General features: G+C 37.3%; 2 protein-coding genes across 14 annotated transcripts in view; one reads left to right on the top strand and one right to left on the bottom strand.

Annotated features, from left to right (window-relative positions):
* The window catches only part of KMT2C (lysine methyltransferase 2C), a 216,032-nt gene that overhangs the window by 143,824 nt on the left and 48,882 nt on the right, over positions 1-23,326 (top strand). For 11 of the 13 annotated variants that reach the window (XR_003795262.1, XM_029233808.1, XM_029233800.1 and 8 more), the window contains 12 exons: positions 757-876; positions 3,721-3,851; positions 7,476-7,656; positions 11,376-11,480; positions 13,000-13,137; positions 13,319-13,351; positions 13,450-13,566; positions 18,837-18,969; positions 19,204-19,418; positions 21,065-21,138; positions 22,285-22,467; positions 23,202-23,326. The exon at positions 23,202-23,326 is cut by the window's right edge and continues 1,846 nt beyond it. Coding sequence is in view for 12 of the 13 variants with exons in the window: in XM_029233808.1 (XP_029089641.1) it covers positions 757-876; positions 3,721-3,851; positions 7,476-7,656; positions 11,376-11,480; positions 13,000-13,137; positions 13,319-13,351; positions 13,450-13,566; positions 18,837-18,969; positions 19,204-19,418; positions 21,065-21,138; positions 22,285-22,467; positions 23,202-23,326 (1,555 nt within the window). In the remaining variant the exon portion in view is untranslated. The remainder of the gene's footprint in view (positions 1-756; positions 877-3,720; positions 3,852-7,475; positions 7,657-11,375; positions 11,481-12,999; positions 13,138-13,318; positions 13,352-13,449; positions 13,567-18,836; positions 18,970-19,203; positions 19,419-21,064; positions 21,139-22,284; positions 22,468-23,201) is intronic. The other 2 variants (XM_029233804.1, XM_029233802.1) reach the window with 2 other exon arrangements.
* LOC114901720 (40S ribosomal protein S27-like) lies at positions 14,629-18,806 on the bottom strand. Its single transcript, XM_029233810.1, has one exon. The coding sequence runs from the start codon at positions 15,157-15,159 to the stop codon at positions 15,001-15,003; it is 159 nt and encodes a 52-aa protein (XP_029089643.1). The 5' UTR covers positions 15,160-18,806; the 3' UTR covers positions 14,629-15,000.

Here is a 23,326-nt window from a genome sequence, read left to right as displayed (position 1 = left end):
TTGTCTTTTTCTGCCTTACATGGAAGTTATCCATGTAAGGGACCCATTTGAGGGGCCCATTAGGTCACAAAGTATATTGCTAGACAGCTATCATATGACGGAAGCTGTTAGTGTTACTATGTGTCAGGCGCTGTTCTCAGCACTTACATCTATTTATTTAGTGCTTATCATATGTGTATAGGAGATACTATACATTATCCCTTTTTTTTACCAGTGAGGTAACTGAAGCAATGAAAAGTTAAATAACCTGCCCAAAGTCTAGTAGTAACCAGAATTACACAGTTTGACTCGTCTAAGAACTTTAGGAATAACTAGACACATTACCCCAGAAGTCATGTTGATTTTTGCTTGGATCATCTAGTTTAGTTTGTATCTTGTATCTGTTCTCCCTCAGCTAACATACAAATAATTTGATGATCTATGAGTTACTAACATTAAGGAAACAAGCATAATTTACTATAATGTTTACCCTGACATCGTTTAGGAGAAGAAATACATGCAGTCTTCTGTACTTTGATGAATTTGTATTCCTATTTGGTTAGTAATGAGGTAACAGTAACTTTGATCTCTTTTATTTGCTTATTTCCAAACTCTTGTATTTTGCATTAAAATGAGATTATTGATTTAGGTTAACCCATATTGAATTTGGGAAAACCCTCACTGTTTAAGACTAAGCAATTGCACCCTACTTAATGTGGAATTACAGGGAGAAATTAGTAGTTATTTACAAGATTACCTAATTTCTGTTTTGGATAGGTATTGGTGGATTTATGGTACGACAAAGAAGTCGAACTGGGCAAGGAAAAACCAAAAGATCTGTGATCAGAAAAGATTCCTCAGGCTCCATTTCTGAGCAGTTACCTAGCAGAGATGATGGTATGGTACTGATTTTGTTTGATTTAACCCTCTTATCTTGATATCCCCATTGAAAAGAACTATCCTAAATAATGTTACAATGACAACCTTATTGCTTCTTAGTGATGAAAGGATTTGAGTGCCTGTAAAGTTCATATCTGCAATATAGAAATTAGGTTTGATAAGAAAATTATTTAAATCCAATCAATTATATTGCTTTGAGATTACTTTAAGAAGGGACTGAGAATATGCGGGACTGAATAGGGACTGAATCACATAGTTATGTCTGGTACTTTCTGGCCATCCCACAAAAGGCCTTTCTTTGCCTGCATTAGCTACTTGGCATAAAATTGGAAACTTTTTAGACTATATAGTTGAAAGTGACAGCGTATCCCAATAATTTATAACAAAGTTGTATAGTGTTTTAGAAATATATCTTCCAATTATTAGTCTGTCATTGTTACTTAGAGTTTCAAAGATAGCTAAATCGTTGCTTAAGTCATAGCTTAAGAATTGGTCCTAATGAAGACTTTGCAATCAGTATGGTCATGATCTGTACACTTTCTGTATTTTAAATATTTTATATAGAATCTGAAGAAAAAAGATGTTTTTATCATATTCTTTGAATAGAGTTCTTTTATTACTATGTGATAGGGTTTTGGCCTGTGAATGAATTTCAGAAAAATTGCTGCACATTTTTAAAAGGAAGCACCATAAGAGTTTTAAAGAAGTTTCTAATATGACTTAACATGGCTGTAATAAGCCCCAGTTAAGAAATGTGATATGTTCAATGAAAGAATTTTTTTGTTTTCCATCTTTGTCTCTATTTTGTCTTCTATGTAATTTTATTTTTATCATTTAGTTCAATATTTTTCATTTGTGTCATCCAGTGTCATCCACTGAGTTTTTAATTTATTATGCATTTTTCCTTTTCTAAACTACTTTTTTTGATATTTTAACACTTTGTAGCTTCTTTTTACAGCTTATTCCTCCCAGTTTTAGTTGATTTAGAATATAACGTTTCTAAAACCTTTGCATATCTGATTCTGCTCTGTACCTCCTGGCCCTGTTTCCTAGTGCCTCATTTCGTTGTGTTCATGGTGTGAGATAGATACATATACATTAAACAGCAACAAAAATTTTTTTAAACTGTGAGCTCATGTTCTTTAGAACATTCTCTGAACTTCTTGAGGACTGAAGTGAAGGTTGGTTACTTCAGAGAATATTTGTTGCCAGGAACATGAGGTGCTATTCCCCTAGGACTCCTTTAAGCTAAATTCTTAGCTTGAAGTTTTTTGGTCCACCTATGTTGTATAAATTCAGATTTCTTACATATCAGGGCTGTACTGAGTTTATGAACTCTCTGGGAAGATTTTCATTTTTTTGCCTTTCTACCCAGCACCTTATTCAGTGACAAGATGACAAGCAGTTTTCTTTGCTGTCAGGTTGGCGGGGGGTGGTGGTGGTGGTGAGTGATGTGTGGAGGACCAGGGGAACGGGAGGGTGTGTTTCTTGTTAAACCAGCCCTGGTGTGGAGTCCTTCAGGGTCCCCCCTTTATACCAGACAGCTTCTGGTTAATCTCTACACCTTGGGAAGAAGCTGTAGGCTTTGTCTTCTATTCCCCATTCCTCATAAGGCTCTGAAAACTGGAGTTAAAGGTCACTAGATTTTAGCAAAATTTCAGAGAGCTTTATTTAGTTCTTTGCTTATTTCTGTGGTTCCTATTTTACCTTAATTTTTGGTCTTGGAGAATTCTTTATTTTCTGTTTCGATTACTGCTGTTTTTTTTTTTTTTTTTTGCGGTACGCGGGCCCCTCACTGCTGTGGCCTCTCCCGTTGCGGAGCACAGGCTCCGGACGCGCAGGCTCAGCGGCCATGGCTCACGGGCCCAGCTGCTCCGCGGCATGTGGGATCTTCCCGGACCGGGGCACGAACCCGTGTCCCCTGCATTGGCCGGCGGACTCTCAACCACTGCGCCACCAGGGAAGCCCTACTGCTGTATTTTTTTTTAAATGTTTAAAAAATGTTTATCCACTATGTTTAGTTGTTTTCAGTCCACCTATGTAGTCTGGCAACAAAAGTGCCCACATTGATTTTCAGAAGGCATGTGCCTTTTGCCTAAAGTATGTGAGGGTATCATTTGATTGCTTGCTTACCTGCTTTAAGTGGTGTACTTGTTTTATTGCTGATTTCATAGTCCAACATTTTGGATTTCCACATTTCTTTGATTTTAAATTTGAGCATTCATGGCATATTTATTATCATACTCATAGATAGTCATATATTATCACAATATGTATGGTACTCCAGGTACCTAATTTGCAGTAAATCCCTGAACTTGAATTGCTGGATTGAAGGACACACATTTTTTAAAAGACTTTTGTTAGATAGGCCCAATAAACTCTAGCAAAAGGTTGTACCCACTAAATTCCCTTTAGTAGTGTTCGAGTAGCCGTTTATCCATACTCATTAGCATTGAGTATGTATTTTCCTTTTTTTAATCTTTAACAAAATGTCAACATTAAAAAAATCAAGTTTCTACTTTGTGAAGAAGAAAATACTCATTAAGAAACAATGGGAAGCATGCTGATAATAAGTAGACATGAAATGAATTTTTAATGATACTTAAAAATTAATAAACTTACTTCGAGGTCTTTTTATGGAAAAGGTAACTTGTCAGGTCATTATGCTGTGTACCTTAAACTTAGTTGTATGTCAGTTATATCTCAATAAAACTGAAAGAAAAAGGAAAAAGCTTGTTTATGTGGAACTGTGTGTATGTTGGTAAGTTATAAAATTACTTTTGGTGGGCTTATCTGAAAATTTTAAATACCACATATTTATAAATGTGACTGTTGTTTCAGGCTGGAGTGAGCAGTTACCAGATACTCTAGTTGATGAATCTGTTTCTGTTACTGAAAACACTGAAAAAATAAAGAAGAGATACCGAAAAAGGAAAAATAAGCTTGAAGAAATTTTCCCTGCCTATTTACAAGTAATATTTTGCTTTATATTATGTATTTGTTAATGAAAGAAACGTAAAGTGATGTATCGAGTTTTGAAAAAGAGTTTTGTTGTTTTTGTACATGTTTTAATCAGTCATCATAAATGCCATTTTTTTACCTTCCAGAGCCTCTTAAAAATTACATTTATCTTCTTTGTGCTTTGATACTTTTTACAAAGTTCTTCTTTTAATCCCAGTTTTTCATTTATAAATTTCATAAGAAACACAAGAACTCTTTGGCTGGGAAAAGCTCATTCTTCCAAACCAGTCATACCTGTGTGCTCTGCAAACGCAAGTCTGGTGGACAGCTTCCTTTGCTAGTACGGGTTACAGTGATTATGTTTACTGAATGATGATGGGTTTTTAGCCAACAGAATTGCAGCTTTCATAATATTTACCACTTTTAGAGGCCTAGTGAACCAAAGGTTTAGGCTGAATTGTTTTTGTTTTCTAAAATATACATCAGGAAAATATCCCTCAATATGAAGAAATTGTTTGATAGATGTAAATAGAAATCCTTCTAGTTCATCTTGTAAACATTAAGTCTCAGAAGAGTTCAAGGCCATGTGGTACATTGGAAAGAACCCTACATCAGAAATAGGACTGAGCTGTAAAGGCTGGCTCAGTCATAGCTCATTCTAGATTCTTGAGCATGTAATTCATCCTTCCTTGGCCTCTCTTCCTTCATGTGTAGAAATTGAATTGGATCAGACTGTCATTGAGTGTCCATCTGATCTGTCCCTCCCACGCAGCTGTGGCGAACATTGCTTGAGTTGTAATGTTTTTTTTTAACCTTAATTTTCCAATTAGCTATTACTAATTTAATTGGTTTTAAAGGCATTTCCTTTCAATTAACATACAGCTTCCTCAATTTTTTTAGTAATTAGAAGTGTAAAATTCAAATACTCATTTGACTAAAATGTCTTCTGTATTTATCAAATAAGACTTTAAAGCCTAAGTACCTTAAGTATATAATAATATTTATGAGTGAATTTTTGTTAGACAACTAACATCATAAGGGCAGTGTCCATTTTAAAGAGTGCAGTCTTTAAAGTCAGAGCCCTGGGTTTGAATGCCACTATGCTACCAGTTAGCTATGTGATTTTGTTTTATTTAACATCTCTGTGCCCCAGTTTTCTCATCTATAAAATTGTGGTAATACCTACTGTACAGAAATGTTGAGAGATGAAATAAGAATTGTGGATGTAAAGTGCTTAACTCTGCACCTTACATTTTATCTATCTTTAATAAATGTTTTATTTTCCCCTTATTCCCTTCACATACCTATTCATTCTAGCTTTGTACCTATAAAAAATATATAACAGTAATTTTATTGTTCAGGAAATAGAACCATTTGTTGTTTAGATTATATTTAATTGCACCCTTTGTGTTGTCTCCTGTGCCCTTCACCTCCCATCTTAATAGTCCTTCCTGGGAGTATTGAGTAGATGGCATGCCCCCCTCCTCCTGTTGACCCTTCTGTAAAGTGTAATGTACATTTAGGAAGCTTTCTTCAGCTTTTTAATGGAAGTATTGATATGAAAACTGACCATTTCATACTTTTGCAAAAGAGCCTTTAAAAATAGTGGATCTGATTTCCTGATTACTGCTATAATCTAAATCTGTTGATCGGGATTGTTTCTTTTGGTGTACAAGTGTAATTCCCCTATTGTCCATCAGTAATATATAGCTTTTTTGATGTGCAGGAACCTTTTGTGATAGTACTATTTCTTGGACATCTTGTGATAGCAATTGTATTTTTTTTCGCCGTTGTTCAGGGGTGGGGTGGGGCATACATAATATATAGTGATGAAAACCCGCCAGGAATTCAGTAACAGTGTTTTTCTAGCTTTTCTTTATTAATCACAACAGTGTCAAGATAAACTATAAATAATTGTATAATCCACCCAGTAGAAAGAGTTACCTGGCCTATTAAGAGCTGGTGGCACCACATGGCCATAGGAACCCCTGTAGTAGATCTGAAGTCTCCAGGTTCTGGTCATCACTGAACACTGTTAAGTCACAAACCAGGTGGAGCCACTCCCTTACGTTAACTGCAGGAAACAAAAAGCCGCCAAAGTAGTAAGAACGTAACAGTTTTTGATAAATACCACTAAATTCATCATGGGTCATATTAAGAAAAAATTCTTGCTAATGGTGGTCTCAGATTTCTCAGATTTATGCTGAAGGCATTAAATAAATGATCTATAAAGTTCTAAGATGCTTTCCTAATGATAAAAGCATTGCCAGTATAAGAAACAAATCATCTCCTTTCCAGTGCTCTATATTTGTGGGTTTTCAAATTTCTTTTTCATAGTGAAACAACTTCTTCATTTAAAAAAAGTGAAAATTTCAAATCAAATATTCATCGCCTCTACCAGACTTCACATACCTCCTCCCCTGTCCCTTTTCAAAAGTTAACAGCTTGGTGTTTATCCTTTCAGAACTTTTAAAGTAATTTATTTTTGTATAGTCTTGGTTTGTATTTTATGTTTTGCTGGACATATCACTCAACTTGCTTTCTTTTAATACTGTATTTTAGAGCTTCTTTTTTTTGACTGCATAATTCTACATCCTTTTTAAAAATTGATGTATTTTATAGTATGGATATCTATAATTTATTTAGTCATATGCTTTTTGACAGACATTGAGTCTGTTTTCTCTTTTTGGTATTACTAAAAAATGCTGCAGTGAACTTTTTTTGTGTATGTGTCTTTGGCAAAAGTGTATTAAATGTTGGTAGTTACTGCAAAGTTGCCCTCCACCAAGAATCCCCTTTCCAGGCAGACCACATTATAGACAATAGAGTTTTGGGGTTGAAGTAAGTGAAGGGGGTCCCCAGTGCTTCCTTTTGTTCTCTTTATTGATGCTTGAGAAGTTTGGGGGAGATCTAGAGCTGTAAGGAGCCCAGCTTGTAAGAGTGGTCTCTACAGTAGAGCAAGTATATTGAAATGGAGAAAAGTTAATATGAGTAAATGGATAAAAAGCCATAGCCTTTAATAGCCATACATTTTGTACACATAGTTTGTTTAAAATGACTATAAAAACCCTCTTTCAGATTTATAGCATGTGAAGTCTTTAATATGGTTGTATGCATTAGTATGAGAATACTAAATCTATCTGAAGTATATAAATATTAAAGCTGTAGATCAAACCCTTGTGCTATCCTCTGTAGATAATCTATAAATATTAATAATATTCATGAAGTTTTAGTTTTTCTTATAATATGAATTAAGGTGCCATACTGTTATAAATTTATCCATTTTTAAATTTAATTGTAATCTAATCTGGGAGTATCGAATTATTATCCTGCAGTTGGTAGAAACATATTTGACAGAATTGTGTGGTTTTATTTGCATAATTTTATTTGATTCTTGTAAAAAAAAAACCCCAAAAACCTTATTTTTAAAATTCCGGTCAATTCTTTATATAAAAGAATTGACAGGCTAGCTCTATAATTATTTATATATTTCTATATTCAATTTTTATATTGTTAAATACTAAGCTTTTCTGTTATTTCTGCCTTCTTATCAAAATGATGACAGAATTATCTGTTCTCATTTTAGAATTTTATAACTAAGTCAGTTGTTCTCATATGTGCTTATCTTTATCTAGGAAGCTTTCTTTGGAAAAGATCTTCTAGATACAACTAGACAAAACAGACTAAGTTTAGATAATCTATCAGAAGATACAGCTCAGCTTTCTTACAAAACAAACGTGAACACAAATTTCTTGGATCCTTCCTTAGATCCACTACTTAGTTCATCCTCAACTCCAGCAAAACCTGGAACTCACGGTATGTGGAATCAGTGACAAACTTTTCTTTATCGCATTACATTCATCTTCCTTTTAATCAAACCTTTGAAATGCTTTAGTTTGGCCTCATATGCATTTTAAAAATTAACTTTATTGAAGTACCAGGTCTATAAGATTTATCAAATAAGTTTATCTGTGTAACAACCACTAAATCAACTCCTGTGAGTGGCGAAGGAAAATGTTTGGTTTACAGTTTGCTGAGGGTAATGTAAGGGAGTGTAATTAGGCCATAGTTGGTGAGTTATAAATATAATAGTCTTCAGCTTAGGTAGATTTTTGTTAATTACATAGCCCCAAGAAATTCAGAAGAGGAAAAGAGTGCTGTAGCTGGGAACTGGCTGTTCCACTGTGATAATAAAGTGAAATATATTTCAGATCAGTTTCTCACTACTGACAGTTTGGGCCAGATAAACCTTTGTTGGAGGAGGGAGGCTGTCCTGATATTTAGCAGCATCTCTGTCCTCATGATGTCATAATGATCAAAAATGTCTCCAGATATTGCCAAATGTCCCTGCAAAACTGTCCCCTGTTGAGACCCACTGCCCTAGCTATAGTGAATATGGGGACTACCTAGAATCAGAGAAGGGTATGAGAGCTTAATGTTTATTAATATTAACGTCAGCAAGGCTCTCAGAGTTTAACTAGTTAGGTATCACAGAGTTTTTCCTCCACTTCTGTATTTTTATCTCGCTTTCAATTAGAAATTTAATGTTCTTCTGACAGGCTTCCTTTTGCCATTGAATTACATTTATTCCTCCTTTAATTTTATAAACTCAATTTGGAAAACAATTTTAAGGCAGCAGCCTTCCACTGAAAGATGACTTTTGATATATTAAGTAGTTACAGCTTCATTAACTTACCACTATCCTGGATGGAAATACAGGCTTTTGTTTTTTATTTTAACTTCTTGAAATAATTAGAAGCAATCTTATCCCCCTGTTATTTGAATGCACCCAGCATGGGAGTAAAGGCCATGCTCTTTGTTTAATGTTAGCAGATCATTTTACTTTAGTTCTGTTGTTTTGAGTACTTACCTGCTCTGATCCGTGTTAATATGTTGTTAAAATAATGCATAGTGAAAGACTTGTCAGCCCTTCAAAGGGTGTCTTACTCTGAAAGATTATCTTATAAAAAGTCTTGACTAGCCATTTAAAGACTTACATAGAAGGAAATTGCCCTTGAGTTTTTATAAGGAAAAGAACTGAGGTTGGAAGGAGACATATTGTGAATGGAAAGACATTGCTGTACACTATTTTTATTCCTGTTTCCTTTATTTGAAGTTGTTTTTTCCACAGAACTCCTGAAGAGAGAATAGTTTAATGATAAAGCCAAAATGTAGAGGACTAGAGTAATATACATTTCAAAACCTAGGTTAAATATAATGTTCTGTGCAGTCAAACCACTCTCTTGCCACTATGATGGGAATTCAAAAGTAGTGGCTTCCTTTTTTAAAATACTTTATTCAATGTAGTCCATTGCGTCAGTTTTAATAATTTGTTGATAAGATACAAAATTTCTTCAGGTAGAGGAGAACTTTTAAAACATGGTCTTTTAAAAAACGCTGGTTGTAATTTGTTTAGTAGAATCCCATTGGTTTAAAACAAACAAGCCCGCAAACCTTAACCCTGGAACAATTATCCCCCAATTTTTTTTTCTTTCAAGTGTACTGTTGTCTAGAGAATACATTATTGAAATAATTTTATTTCTTAAAAACTTCACAAATATTTGGGCGTACAGAATTTAGCTCAATTTGAAAAATTATATTTTTATGTATGTCTGAATTCTGTTTGAGAAGTATACGTTTAATGGGACAAGACTATTTTCATAGAAATATTTGATCTAGAATCTGGAGTATTTTATGTCCTCCCCTCCTCTCCTTTTTTTTTTTAAATTTTTAATTGAAGTATAGTTGATTTACAATGCTGTGCCAATGTCTGCCTTACAGCAGAGTGACTCAGCTGTACACATATATATTTTTTAAATATTCTTTTCCATTATGGGTTATCATAGGATATTGAATATAGTTCTCTGTGCTATACAGTAGGACCTTGTTGTTTATCAATTCTAAATATAAATCCTTTTTTTTTCTTAAGTAAAAATATAGTCCAAATGGATAAAAATATTCAGATATCCCTTAACTTAAATGACTAATAAAGTTTCTAAAGGTAGCCTAAATATTTTCCTGCTTGATTAGGCCAGAAACCCTGGTAGTTCTCCTTGACTCTTCATTATCTCACATTCCATATCTGATACCTCCACAAGTTTGCCTCTGCCTTCAAATGATATCCCAAAGCCAGCCACTCCTAACCTCACCCTCCCACCACAGTCGTGTGGGCTGGTACCGCCTCTCACTTAGACCCGGCCAAGGCCTGCTGACTGATCCATCTCCCCTCTTGCCAACATGCCTTACCCCCTCCTCCACCCCCGTCGGTTCTGTGCCTGGCAACCAGCGTTTCCCTGTAAGATATCAGTCACACCCTCCTCTGGCAACCTTCCAGCAACTTCCCATTATACAGTTGACCCCTGAACAACAGGAGTTTGAACTGCGAGGGTCCACTTATATGAGGATTTTTTCCACTGATACGTACAGGAGTCCTACCATCTCTGGCTGCCTGAATCTGCAGAGGTGGAAATGAGGATATAGGGAGGGCCGACCACAAGTCATATTCGGATTTTTGACTGTGTGGAGGGTCGGTGCCCCTCACCCCCATGTTGTTCAAGGGTCAGCTGTACTTTATACTTCAGAATAAAGCTCAGTCTTCGCCTTGACTTGTAAAACCATCCATAATCTTGCTTAACTGCCTTTTCAGTCTCTTATTACTCTTTCCCTTTATTACCGCAAGCACTGGCCCCTTGTCTTGACAAAACTCTTCCTGCTCTGGTCTTTGCATCTGCTTTTCCCTTTGCCTGAGGTACTCTCTCCATCTTAGGGCATATGCTCCCGTAGCTTGTTTATTAGATTTGTGCTTGGTAACCACCTTTAAAAGGCCTTCCCTGACCACTTTATCTAATATCTAACGGTATTTCCACATCTTATTCTGAATCCTTCTTCCCTTATTGCTTATCTTTATAGCACTTACACTGCTGTCATTTATTTACTGTCAGACTCCCTCTGCGAAAGTAAGCTCTGGAGGCCATGCATTTTGTTTTAGTCACTTCTGTATTCCCAGTGGCTGGACCAGTGCCTGTTAACATAATCCATAGACATAATTCTGTGGGTCCTCAAACACTTTCTTGAATAAATAAGTGAATTAATCAGCGTTAAGGGTAAAGCTGGAAGTAGGCATTTAACTAGATGGTATCTGGTTTATACTTTACAAGGAACTTCTAAACAGTAGGTTTGCCTTTAATATTTTATTTATCTTCTGGAGTGTTTTCCAGATGTCATTTTTAGTGATGCCACTTTCTTAATTTTTTGCTTTGTTTCACTTTTATTGCCTATGGGTTTTATTTTATTGTTAATATACAGTAGTCACAACAACAAAAGTCTTAATTTTTAATGTTTTGTTATTGAAAATGTTGGCGTGCCTTTTCTGTGAAAAATTCCTTACTTTAGAAGTAATAATCTTTTTATGATTCTAGTACTTACCTCAGTATCTGCTGTGTTCTAGATATTTAGTAAATGGTTGAATGCGTGAGTTTTAGAATTTAATGTCTAGGAAAATACTGACACTTTACAAACATACTTACTGCGCTTAGGCACTGCTGATGACCCCTTAGCCGATATTTCCGAAGTCTTAAACACAGATGATGACATTCTTGGAATAATTTCAGAAGACCTTGCAAAATCAGTTGATCATTCAGGTATATATGAGTACTGTTTGCCCAGTGTCTATTTTATGATGTGAGTGAGAGGTATGTGTGTGAAACGAGCTTAGTCTTTTCTCTGAAACTGAAAAAAAATTTTCTTTCTCTTCCTCCCTCCCCTCCTTCCTTCCTCCCCTCCCCTCCCCTCCCCTCCCCGCCCCCTCCCTCCCCTCCCCCCCCTCCCCTCCCCTCCCTCCCCTCCCCCCCCTCCCCTCCTCCCCTCCCCTCCCCTCCCCTCCCCCCCTCCCCTCCCCTCCCTCCCTCCCCCCTCCCCTCCCCTCCCTTGTCAAAGAACTCATCATTTTATTTGATCTGCCTGCTTCCTCTTTAAGGGGAAATAGCAAGTTAGTTAATTCTGTTTCCTGTCTATTGCATCAGATTTAAGGCCTGTTGCCTTAGAGTCCTGCTGTACCTGTTTCTTCTTTTGTTTGCACCGTCCCCCAGCTCCCGTGGTAATCATCCATTTTATTTGGTTTGGGTCTTGTAGGTCTTGATTTATGCACTTTCCAGGTTGAGAGCTCATCTTGTCCATTTGGTAAGAAACTGAGCAATGGATGACGGCTGACTAGAAGTAGTCTTTTTTTTTTTTAAATAGTGATTTCAGCTGAAACAACCTGTAGGTGCATGTGTATTTGTTATAGTGCTAATTTGTCACTAATCCAACTTTGCTTTTCCCTTTGTGCGTGCAGCTAAAGCATGGTACAACTGTACTGTGTTTTGGATGACTTTCTCTGTAGTGTTCTTTTTTTTTTAAATGAATGGTTTTATTCATGTTAGTATGTAATTTATAATATTACCCAAATATTATAGAGTTAGTTCCTATACGAGCAGATAAGTTCCAGATAAGAGCAGATGAAATCTTACCTTTTGATAGCAGTAATATTGAGGAGGGAGCATGATAAAGTAGATAAACCAGTTTGAAATGTGACTATTGCTTAAAAACCAATTTATATGAGATAAAGCATATAATAAACATAATCTGTATATTGTTTTTGACTACAGAATATTTCAAAAATATGATCTGTAGTTGAAATTATTCACAAAAGGATAATTTTTACAAGGCATTAAAAATTTTAGAGCTTGTCATTAATTTGTGTGAAACTTGTTTCACAAACTGCATATGATAAGTTGAACCATACATTTGAAACACTGTCTTCTGAGTTTAAGCAGTTAATTGTATATTAAACATTGTATATTGATTCTTCTTAGAGAGTCCTGTCTTAATAATATGCTGCTTACTTTTTTGTGGAAATTAGCACTTTAGAACCAGATGTGTTCTTTGGTTTCTCAGGGAATGGGTTTGCATTGATTAAACCATAACTTTAAGCAGCACCCAAGTTTATAGATACATTGTGCCTGATTTTTACTGATTGACTCTCCAGATTGATTCAGAATTACGGGCTTCTCATCGCTCTGTGTTCATCATACGGTTGTGCTTTAATGCAGGGAAATAGTGTAGTGCGTTCTGTGTGAGTGTCCAGAGTTCACTTTTTAATACGCATACCTTGCTCCTCAGCTGGAATAGACCTTGGTGCCGGCGTTGATGATCCTTCCTCTTTGCCTCAGCCAAGTGTCAATCAGAGTTCACGACCGTTGAGTGAAGAGCAGCTCGATGGCATCCTCAGCCCTGAACTAGACAAAATGGTCACAGATGGTAAAATATTTGCCCTACATCTAGGCTTTCTAAAAGACATGAGTAAATATGATTTTCAAAGATTTCTGCATGCTTATTTACAATTTAACTTCTCTTCTGATAATTGTATGTCAAATGCTGTTTTGTATCAGTATATTGAAGTGATGGTTGTTAATATTTCCACCTCTTTATTTTATCCTAGGAGCAATTCTTGGGAAGTTATATAAAATACCAGGTATTTGTGTTTTGATTTTTAGTTTATAAGAATGGAATTCCCTGTGCTTTGGCTCTGTAGCCCTTTAATCATACTGTCATTGGAACTGTGTCTCCTAGAGCTTGGAGGAAAGGATGTGGAGGACTTGTTTACCGCCGTGCTCAGTCCTGCAGCCACGCAGCCAGCTTCCGTACCACAGCCTCCGGCACCTCCGCTGCTGCCCGCGCACGCTCAGGGTATGTCGCCTCTCGAAAAGTGTTGTAAGTATGGCTCTGCGGTGTGTGTCCCTCAGGAACCACGCACACAGACTGATGGCAGAAAGCCCTCTTTCGTGCCGATGGAAGAGTACCCAATCTCTGAGTTTCCCTCAGTTACACACCTACCTCCCTGACATCCTCTGGAAATCGGCGATTCTCTTCATGGCCAGAATTCTTCTGCTCACTTGATCTGCGGTGCCACTATTAACAGTGCCTGCCTTCTTCCCGTCCCCCAGTCCTAGTCCCAGCTCACTTTTACTCAGTCCTTCCTGCAAAGATGTTTGGAGAACTGCTCCCCCCTCACCTGGCTGCCTTAGACTCATCTATGTGGCCTCAGTCTCACTGTCATTTCCTCAGTGGTTGGCAAATCACCACCTCCACACCTCCCCCATGCTTTTCATTGGTAGCATGTGGTACAGATATAAATGACTGTTTGGGTAATTATGGTTTTCCCTTTAGATTGTGAGCTCCTTGAAGGCTTGGGTCACATCTGTCTTCACCACTGTATACCTTGCCACAGAGTATGTCCTTAGTACATACTTTCAGAGTAAATCAGTGGCCTTTCTACCACTGTCGACTATGAAATTCCTAATTCTGTGGAAATTTGCCTATTTTGTTTAATCCACTTTCTTCTGCCTATTTGCAACTACTTGCAGAACAAGTTTAAGGCTTTCCTTTCTCCCTCTGCCTGGACAGCTAAAATCTGATAGGCTAGAATTAAAATTTGTGGGAGTAGGTAGGTAAGGTGGTAGTGCTGCCGGTCTGGGAATCTCCTATAGAAGGGAGATGGTGGTGTGTGTATTCTTGATGATTTGAATAATGGGTCAGTTCTCTATATCCTGTTGTCACTGCTTCATGATTATATACTGAATTGAATAATTTGTAATGATACTTTTATAAGCTCATACACTGTTTTTGTGTAAGTGCTGAAATGTACAAATAATTTAATGTTATCTTTACTACCAATTTTGTGTATACATGAAAAATTCTATAATGCACATAATTGAAATGTTTTAGTTTCTTCCAGTTTAGCCTCTAAACATAAATTTACCTTGATTTTTGCTAGACTAAACATGTGATTTACATTTGGATAAAACAGACATCATAAGTGCTTCTTGCCTTAATTGTTCCCATATGCTGTCTTAATGATTAAGAACTCTTCAATATTTCTCTTCTCAACATATAAAAAAAACTACCTCCATGTTTTCTGAAACTAAAAGTATGTATTTCAGGAATCAAATCATTTAAAGATGTATTCCTTTATAAAAGGTTTTATGATCATTGTTTAAATCATTTCACTGTGCAGTCTCATTTTTAATAAGGTTTTGAAGGTTGGGGGCAGTTGATTTATTTTGTTTTACCCAAAATGTGTTTATTGGGATGGTTTCCCGTTCATCTTGATTCCGGCGGCTTTTAGCGCTGCTTCCGTCTGGAGGAGCATCCTTCTGTAAGCCTTGCTTTTCCTCCTGTAGGCTGGCAGAGGGCAGTAGAGCAGCCAACACACAAAACTACTGTCTGTGCATGGCTAAAGACGGTGGTGATTTTATAGCATCCTGGGCATTTCACATCCATGAAATAGGAATTGGGGCTCTGCACCAGGCGCTTCTTCTTGTGTTTCCTCTTCTCTTCTGGAGAGGGATGAAGGAGATCCTTTGCGAGAGGAATGTTCTCGTGGGGAGGTCATCACCGTCGGAAAGGTGGGGTTGATCTTTTTTTCTGCGTAGGAGTCGCTAAGATTTCAGCATTCATGTTTGAAAGAATAATAATTTAAGGATAAAGCATGATCAGGTCACATGCAGGGAGACCACACAGATATTCAAGAATGGCAGCTCTAACATTTTCCAGGGCAAAGGAAGAGAGGTAAGTGGTCAGTGTTTAAGAAGGCAGAACAAAAAGTATGCATGGGACTGAATTGTGTCTACACAGCTAGGCATTGGCAGTTGGCCTTTTTTTCTCCAGGTTTCTGAGAGGCACTGGAGACCTCACACCAGTGAATGACCTGATGAGTTACACATTTTGGCAGAGTAGCTCTGATGTCAGTATTGGAAATGGATTTGACACAAGAAGAGTTGTACTAATGAGTTTATTGCAGTTGGGACTGAGTTAGAATTTGGGCTCCATTTAAATATATCTGCAGTGCTAATTGAAAGGAGGAAATGGATTTGAGAGACAGTGATGTTAGAATAAGTAGGATAGTGCTACCAAATGGACGTAAGATGTGAGAAAAAAGGAAATAAATTGAACTAGACTATATATAAGCCAGGCTTGCCTAGAGGATAACCAGTCATGCTGTAAACTGGAAACATGGAACAAAGAAGCGTGCACGCACGCGTGTGTGCATGTGTGTGTGTTGTAGGGGAACAAAGAAGCACGCGTGTGTGTGTGTGTGTGTGTTGTAGGGGGAACAAAGAAGCGCGCGCGTGTGTGTGTGTGTCTGTGTTGTAGGGGGAGGGTAGTGGAGATGTAATGGATTTAGTTGTAGGCCATTTTTAATTAGAAATGGGACATACACATTGTTCTTACAGGCAGTTGCAGTTGTTCAAGGCTGTAGATGAAAATTTAGGAATTGTCTGTTTAGTGGTTGGAAGGGTGAGGTTTCTTAAGAATATACTGCCAGTAGAGGACAGAATCTTGAAGAACTCTTTTTAATTAAATAATGAGTTACATGCTTAAGTCAACTGATTTATATTAGGTATGCAGTTATACACTCCTTTCCCCTTTTGAAGCATTAGGTGGAAGTGAAAAAAGCTGAGAGATGGAGACACTGAGTGAGAGGTATAGGATCTTCGCAGTGGCGGTCATTAGGCTGTAGGGTCCGCTGGGATGAAAGGCATTGTTTCTCTGGATGGTGAGGTTGCTGTGATCTTCAGTGGAACAACTTAGTAGGAGCGATGAGGAGGGCAGAGTGTGATGTGTTGACACTTTTACAGAAGGTCAGAAAGCGGAGAAGGGAAATTTCAAGAAGATTGAGACAGTAACTTGAAATCACTTTAGGTGAAAGTTCCATGAAGTGACTTTGCAATTCTTACCATGGTTTATGCCTTGAAAAAGATACTAGTGTGACCAGGTATGGTAGACTTGAGAGAATGGGAAAAAGACCACCTCCTAGTTAAAATAATAACAAAGGGAAAATGCTTTGCATCTATTTATGTGTACTTAAGTTATTCAATTTCTCTGGGTCTTTTTGCATAAATGGAGCTACACGTAATAACCCATTTCATGGCCTGGTTGTGAGGACCAAAGAGTTAATTAACACATGTAAAGGTTTTGGAACAGTGCCAGGCATATACTAAATTGCTAATGAGTAATAGCTATTGTTACTATGTAAGGTTTCAGTATAGTCGTATTGCAGGTACAGTAGTCAGTGCTGATAGCTCCAGGATAGATCACATTCTCGCTACCAGGAAGGGAGCTTTTCTTTATCCTAACTACATGGAAGGCATTTAATATTTTTCAATAAAATATCATATTCCTTAGTGGAACCTACTTTTCTCTAAAGTTAAAAAATAGAAGTAGCATTCTACTTGGAATAAGTGCAGAAATCTTGCTTCTTAATCCGATCCTTGGAGTGAACTTAAGTGTCCTGAGACACTTGTTGTGGAGTCCAGATCCAGTGGGCCCAGCTCTGCCGTTCTGCAGGAGAAGCCCTAACCTGGAAGTCAGATGGTTCCAGGACCACCGTCCTTGAGACAAAGCCTGAAAAGCTGCAGGCAGTCAGCCCCAGTGTCCTCAGACGAGCTTGAGGGTCGTAACGGAGGGTCTGGTTTGGCTGAAAGGACATTATGTAGTGTAGAACATTACGTGGGCAGGACACTTCTCTTCGTTATTTTTTCTAATAGCTTGGCAAGTGATCGGGTTAGGAGTTCTGTGTCACTGTACCAGGTGTGCCCAGTATTAACCAACTTTGTAACTGATTTTCATTTGTATAATTAACTGGTGATGTGGATGTGGATCTCCTAGTGTTGTTCTGAGTGTTACGACGTAAGTAGAGGCCGTGTATTTATTATGTCTTTAAATTGGAAGGGTTTTCTCCCCACCTTCCAGTTTTATTGAGATATAGTTGACATACAGCACTGCATAGTTTAGGGTGTACAGCATAGTGATTTGACATACGTCGTGAAATGATTACCACTGTAAGTTTATGGAAGGGGTTTTTGAACATACACCAAAAAAAGGTGGGTTTTTTGTTTGTTTGTTTGTTTGCTGGAAAACTGGTTAAGGACAGTTGGCTTATTTCCAAATAGTTTAGGAAAATAGATGATCGCAATAGGGGTTGGAGTTATATGCTTGTGGAGAGTTTGGAGAAACACAAGATGGTCTTATTATGGTTTGCCTAATGTCTAATTAGAAAGAAGATGTGAAGGTACTGGAATGAGAATTAAAATACATTTGGGGGCTGAAACTGCAGGTAATGAAAATTAGGTCAAAAACAGAAATTATTTATTTTTACAGTAGTCATCCCGTTTATAATGGTAGATGAAATATTGCTTGTTGTTCCAAACTACTTTAGAGAAAGTGTCAATTTGAGAGTAATAGGTGTTTTTTTCATATAAGGGACATCTGTTTGTAAATTTTGAGTGAAGAAGAATGTTTGATACAACTCACTAGCATTTGTTGAGATTGATTCTTTTTTTATTTATTTTTATTTTTTTTATTTTTTTGCGGTACGTGGGCCTCTCACTGCTGTGGCCTCTCCCGTTGCGGAGCACAGGCTCCGGACGCACAGGCTCGGCGACCATGGCTTACGGGCCCAGCCGCTCCGCGGCATGTGAGATCTTCCCGGATCGGGGCACGAACCCGCGTCCCCTACATCGGCAGGCGGACTCCCAACCACTGTGCCACCAGAGAAGCCCTGATTCTTTTTTTAGAGCTCATATGTACTGCATACTTACTGCATAGCAGGCACTGTGCTGAAAACTGCACATACAGTATGCCAGTTACATTGTAGAATACCTTCATTTTATAGAAACAGTGATTGATTCTGCTTATAACAAGTAGCAGAATTAAGATTCAAGCTCAGGGCTGTCAGACTCCAAAACACATGCTACTTCCATTATACCATAATGAAGTAAACAGAATTATAGAGTCCATATTTCAAAATTTTATAACCTAGTCACTCTTTAGGCGATATTTTACAGTATAATATTGGGGGGAAAATCCTACTTTTAAGTAGTGTTACGAATTTTTATTTAAAAATATTTCAATTATTTTTTAATAATATGCAGAAATTGCTGCTTTCTTCTTTTAAGATGTTTTTTCACGGATGCCACTCGTGAATGGCCTTATCGGACCCAGTCCTCATCTCGCACATAATTCTTTGCCTCCTGGAAGTGGACTGGGAACCTTCCCTGCTGTAGCACAGCCCCCCTACACTGATGCCAGGTATTTAAAAGCCTCCACTTTCTACGGAAGCGTAAATCTTTTTTGTGATGTGAATGGTTATTGGTCTGCGTGATGGTGCACAGTGTCAGTGTGTTGCACTCATTGTGATCTTTGTGAAAAATCATCATACATTTTAGCTATTTTGTAATAATAGGTTTAATGAAATTGTACTTGACCATAGTACTTAGAAAGTTATTTTATGTTTATGAAGTAAAGTTGTTTATTATTTGCCAGGGATAAAAATCCAGCATTTAATCCAATGGCAAGTGACCCTAACGGCTCTTGGACATCATCAGCTCCCACTATGGAAGGAGAAAATGATACAATGTCGAATGCCCAGAGAAGTACACTCAAGTGGGAGAAAGAGGAGGCCCTGGGGGAAATGGCAACAGTAGCACCAGTTCTCTACACAAATATTAATTTCCCCAACCTAAAGGAAGAATTCCCAGGTAAGTCATGGATACACCACTGCTTTACATGTGACCAGCTTTCCCACACGTCACAGGCTTTTTTGGTTCTTGTCTCACTAAAGCAGAGAGCCTGTGTATCACCATTAATTTTTATCTAGTGTGACTCTGCACAATGTGAAGATTCCCTAGATATCTAGAAACATCTTGCATTTTCTTAGTCCTAAGCCCTGTACCGATTTGCATATTTCCCAGAAGTTAATTTCAATTAATGAAGTGATTCCAGCTCCTAGCAGTCTTTTTAAATACATGGAAGTCAGTGTTGTGCTATGTGTAATTGTACAAGAAAATTCCTAGAATAAAAAGCTTATCATTTAATCAGAAGTATTAAATTAGGCTAAATCAGACTCCATTCTAAGTATTGTTCACGTTGAAACTGACTCAGGATTATTTCCCCTTCTTCCCAACTGTCTAGCCCATTTGAAAAAAGCAGATGGTACAGTGGTACCATTTTTGAAAATTCTCATTAGCAAGAGGATGAAACATTTGGATTAATGTCACTTACAGAATATTTGTAAGCAAATGCTCATTTAGTATCTTGAGTTCATGTTGCAAGACAAACTAGGATTTGAAAAGGTCACTTAAGCTTTGTCTTGCAGTAGTTTCCCAGCTGTCATATAGCTCTTTTAAATTACTAGAGGAGTACTTAAAGGTGGATTTTTTGTGGATGACCCCTGTCTTTTTAGGTTTGGCCTTTTTGGTTTGGCCACCTTGTAGTACTTTATTTATTATTCATAGAAGTAAATGCTACCTTATCTAACAAGAAAAGTCAGTGGTTTAATGCAGGGCTGTCTGTTAAAGCAGTATACACATTCTTCAAGGGTTTTTTTTGTTTGTTTGTTTTTTTTAACCGCACTTTTATTTGCTGCTTAGAGATGAGTATATCTGGTTCTATTAAGTCACTTAGTGTCAGTGTAAAAATTGTCCTTAGATTGGAGCTGTAGGTTTCCTTTTTTTTAAAGTAATTTTCTTTAATAGATGTACTGTGTGATTCTAGAACCTCATGAAATACCATGTTAAGGCTGTTGGTCTGCAGCTGATTTCCATTTTCAGTGGCTGTTTCGAAGCTTTCTGTTTATAAATATGGACAAAAGCATTTCTACATTTATTGCTAACTGTTGATCTCACCCACATTTCATTTTGTGTACTGTCCTGACACTGAGTTTCATAGAAGTGGCTTGAAATCATTGCTTCCCTATCTTTGTTGTGCACAAGTGCTGATGAGATGCTTATTTTTAATAATGATTACTTCCTTTTGGTCAACTTGATAGAATTCTCTTGAGTACAGATGTTTTCCAAAACTTTTAGCTTTGGTCCTGGTAGCATCTTACATGGTTGAGGGAATTTATTATGTTTGGCTTAACTTTATCTTGGCTGCTTAGAACTTTGATTTAAAAACTTCCCAACTCCACAGGTGAGATTGTTAATGAGGCAGCACTCCATTCAGAAATATGTTTGGTCTGCTGTGTGCCAGGAACTTTATACTATACAAAGAACTAAATACAGGACTATCATTTATGAAAATATGGGCAGAATAAGTTTAACTGTTAGCAGTTTATCAACCTTTTGATTAAGATGCATCATTACCGTGGTTCTGTGAATGTGTCTACTGTGTTCTTTTGTTGCAGACTGGACTACTAGAGTGAAGCAAATTGCCAAGCTGTGGAGAAAAGCAAGCTCACAGGAAAGAGCACCATACGTGGTATTTAAAAAAACTCACATGTATCATGCCTTCAGACACAATACGTGAATCTTATTATTATCGTCTTAGGTTCATAAAAAGATTTCCCATTCCAAAAAACATATGTTAAATACTTGTACAACTAATAAACAGCTTTGTTTTATAGTGTTTTCCTAACTCATGATGTCTTAATATAGAGGGTGACATTTTCATAAGCTGGTTAATAGAACCAGTATGTTGAAGATTGAAATCACTCGTCCTAGGAGCGTGTTTAACTCATTTCACTTTTAAATTGTTTTATCTCTTCGAAAGAGTACTACATTTTGCAGCCACATTAATGTGCCTCAGTTTCTTCCACAATAAGCTCTTTTTGTATTAGGTTTAGTAGAGAATTTTGAAAGAGGTATACCTGGACACCTTTAAGGAGCTTTTGAAACATGGACTTGGCCAGGAATTATTAGGGTATTTTATAAGATTCACAGTTCAGATAGTGACTTATTTTCTCCCAAAGAGCCAAATTAAGATTGTCAACTGGATCCAAATCCTTGCTTTCATTTGAAAGCATATAATATCTGCATTACCGTTTTGAAAAATACATGCACTTATTTTCTACTTTGATCTTCAGCAGACATACTGTCAGTGATAATGACTGCTTGGATCAAGCAGAAAATTTTGGTGGGGGGATGTGTTGATGATGCTTTGCTTTGTTTTACCTTGACTGGCAGAGGTAATGGCAGGATATTTTTAATCTTTCTCAATGATTTTTCTTTTTTTAACGTTAAGCTTCAGGTTCCAGATTTTAGATTTGGAGGATTGATTTGGTATTTTCCTTTTCTCTAAATTGAGAGAGATATTAATCGTTCCATTTTTGAAGAGTCTGTTACAAAAATTAGGATTGAAAATATTAGATTACACCTAGGTTCTCTAGACTGGTTCAAATAGAGAGATGGAAATATGTCTTCAGTTGAAACATGCCTTATAAAAGGGAAAAGTGGGGTAGTGTCGAGATCTTTTCACACAAGAGGCTGTAAGTTCTCAAGATTAATATTTCAACTGTTTTCAACTATTTAACCCAACTTTTTCTTGCTTTTGTATGATAAAATTTGCCATAGTTTTATTTAATTTTAACACATACTGGGAGATAATTTTCTTCTCCTTTTTTCAAAGCAAAAAGCCAGAGATAACAGAGCTGCTTTACGCATTAATAAAGTACAGATGTCAAATGATTCCATGAAAAGGCAGCAACAGCAAGATAGCATCGATCCCAGCTCTCGTATTGATTCAGATCTTTTTAAAGATCCACTAAAGCAAAGAGAATCGGAACATGAACAGGAATGGAAATTCAGACAGGTGTGTGTTTCTGTTTCTTTAAGAATTGGCTTTTTAGGACTTCCCTAGTGGTGCAGTGGTTAAGAATCCGCCTGCCAATGCAGGGGACATGGGTTCGAGCCCTGGCCCAGGAAGATTCCACATACCATGGAGCATCTAAGCCCATGTGCCACAACTACTGAGACTGCGCTCTAAAGCCCGCGAGCCACAGCTACTGAGCCCGCCTGCTTAGAGCCCGTGCTCCACAACAAGAGAAGCCACCGCGATGAGAAGCCCGCGCACTGCAATGAAGAGTAGCCCCCGCTCGCCGCAACCAGAGAAAGCCCGCCCAGCAACGAAGACCCAACACGGCCAAAAATAAAAAGATAAATTAATTAATTAATTTAAAAAAAAGAATTTGCTTTTTAAAATTGAATTTTTGCTTTTTGAGAAAAGAGCTGTTTATGATATCGTTTCAGCTATAGTTCTTACTACAATATAAAAATTTGATTTAAAATAGACTTTCCTTTCTCAGTAAAATATATTTAAGTTGATTTGGGGAAGTTTTAGTAAATATTATAAACGATATGCTGCCGTAGACATTCGGTATACTGCGATGAATAATCGTCTCTCCTCTTGAGGAATTTACAATAGGGGAGCAATCTGGAAACTGACGACATCAAACGAATAAACTTTCTGTTGCTGTTCCCCCCTGCCCCGGGACAGCTATATTCTTCCTTAGCCGTATGATTGTTTTTTCTTTCCTATTCCAACAGCAAATGCGGCAGAAAAGTAAGCAGCAGGCTAAGATTGAAGCCACCCAGAAGCTGGAGCAGGTGAAGAACGAGCAGCAACAGCAGCAGCAGCAGCAGCAGCAGCAGCAGCAGCAGCAGCAGCAGCA

Source organism: Monodon monoceros, unplaced genomic scaffold (assembly GCF_005190385.1).
Source record: "Monodon monoceros isolate NGI ecotype Baffin Bay Population unplaced genomic scaffold, NGI_Narwhal_1 Super_Scaffold_2, whole genome shotgun sequence".
Taxonomy (NCBI): domain Eukaryota; kingdom Metazoa; phylum Chordata; class Mammalia; order Artiodactyla; family Monodontidae; genus Monodon; species Monodon monoceros.
Note: the sequence above shows the minus strand (reverse complement) of the source record. Positions and strands in the feature narration are given on the sequence as shown.

Coding starts and splice junctions, on each gene's coding strand:
- LOC114901720 (XM_029233810.1), bottom strand. CDS start 15,159: ATGGATGTGAAATGCCCAGGATGCTATAAAATCACCACCGTCTTTAGC.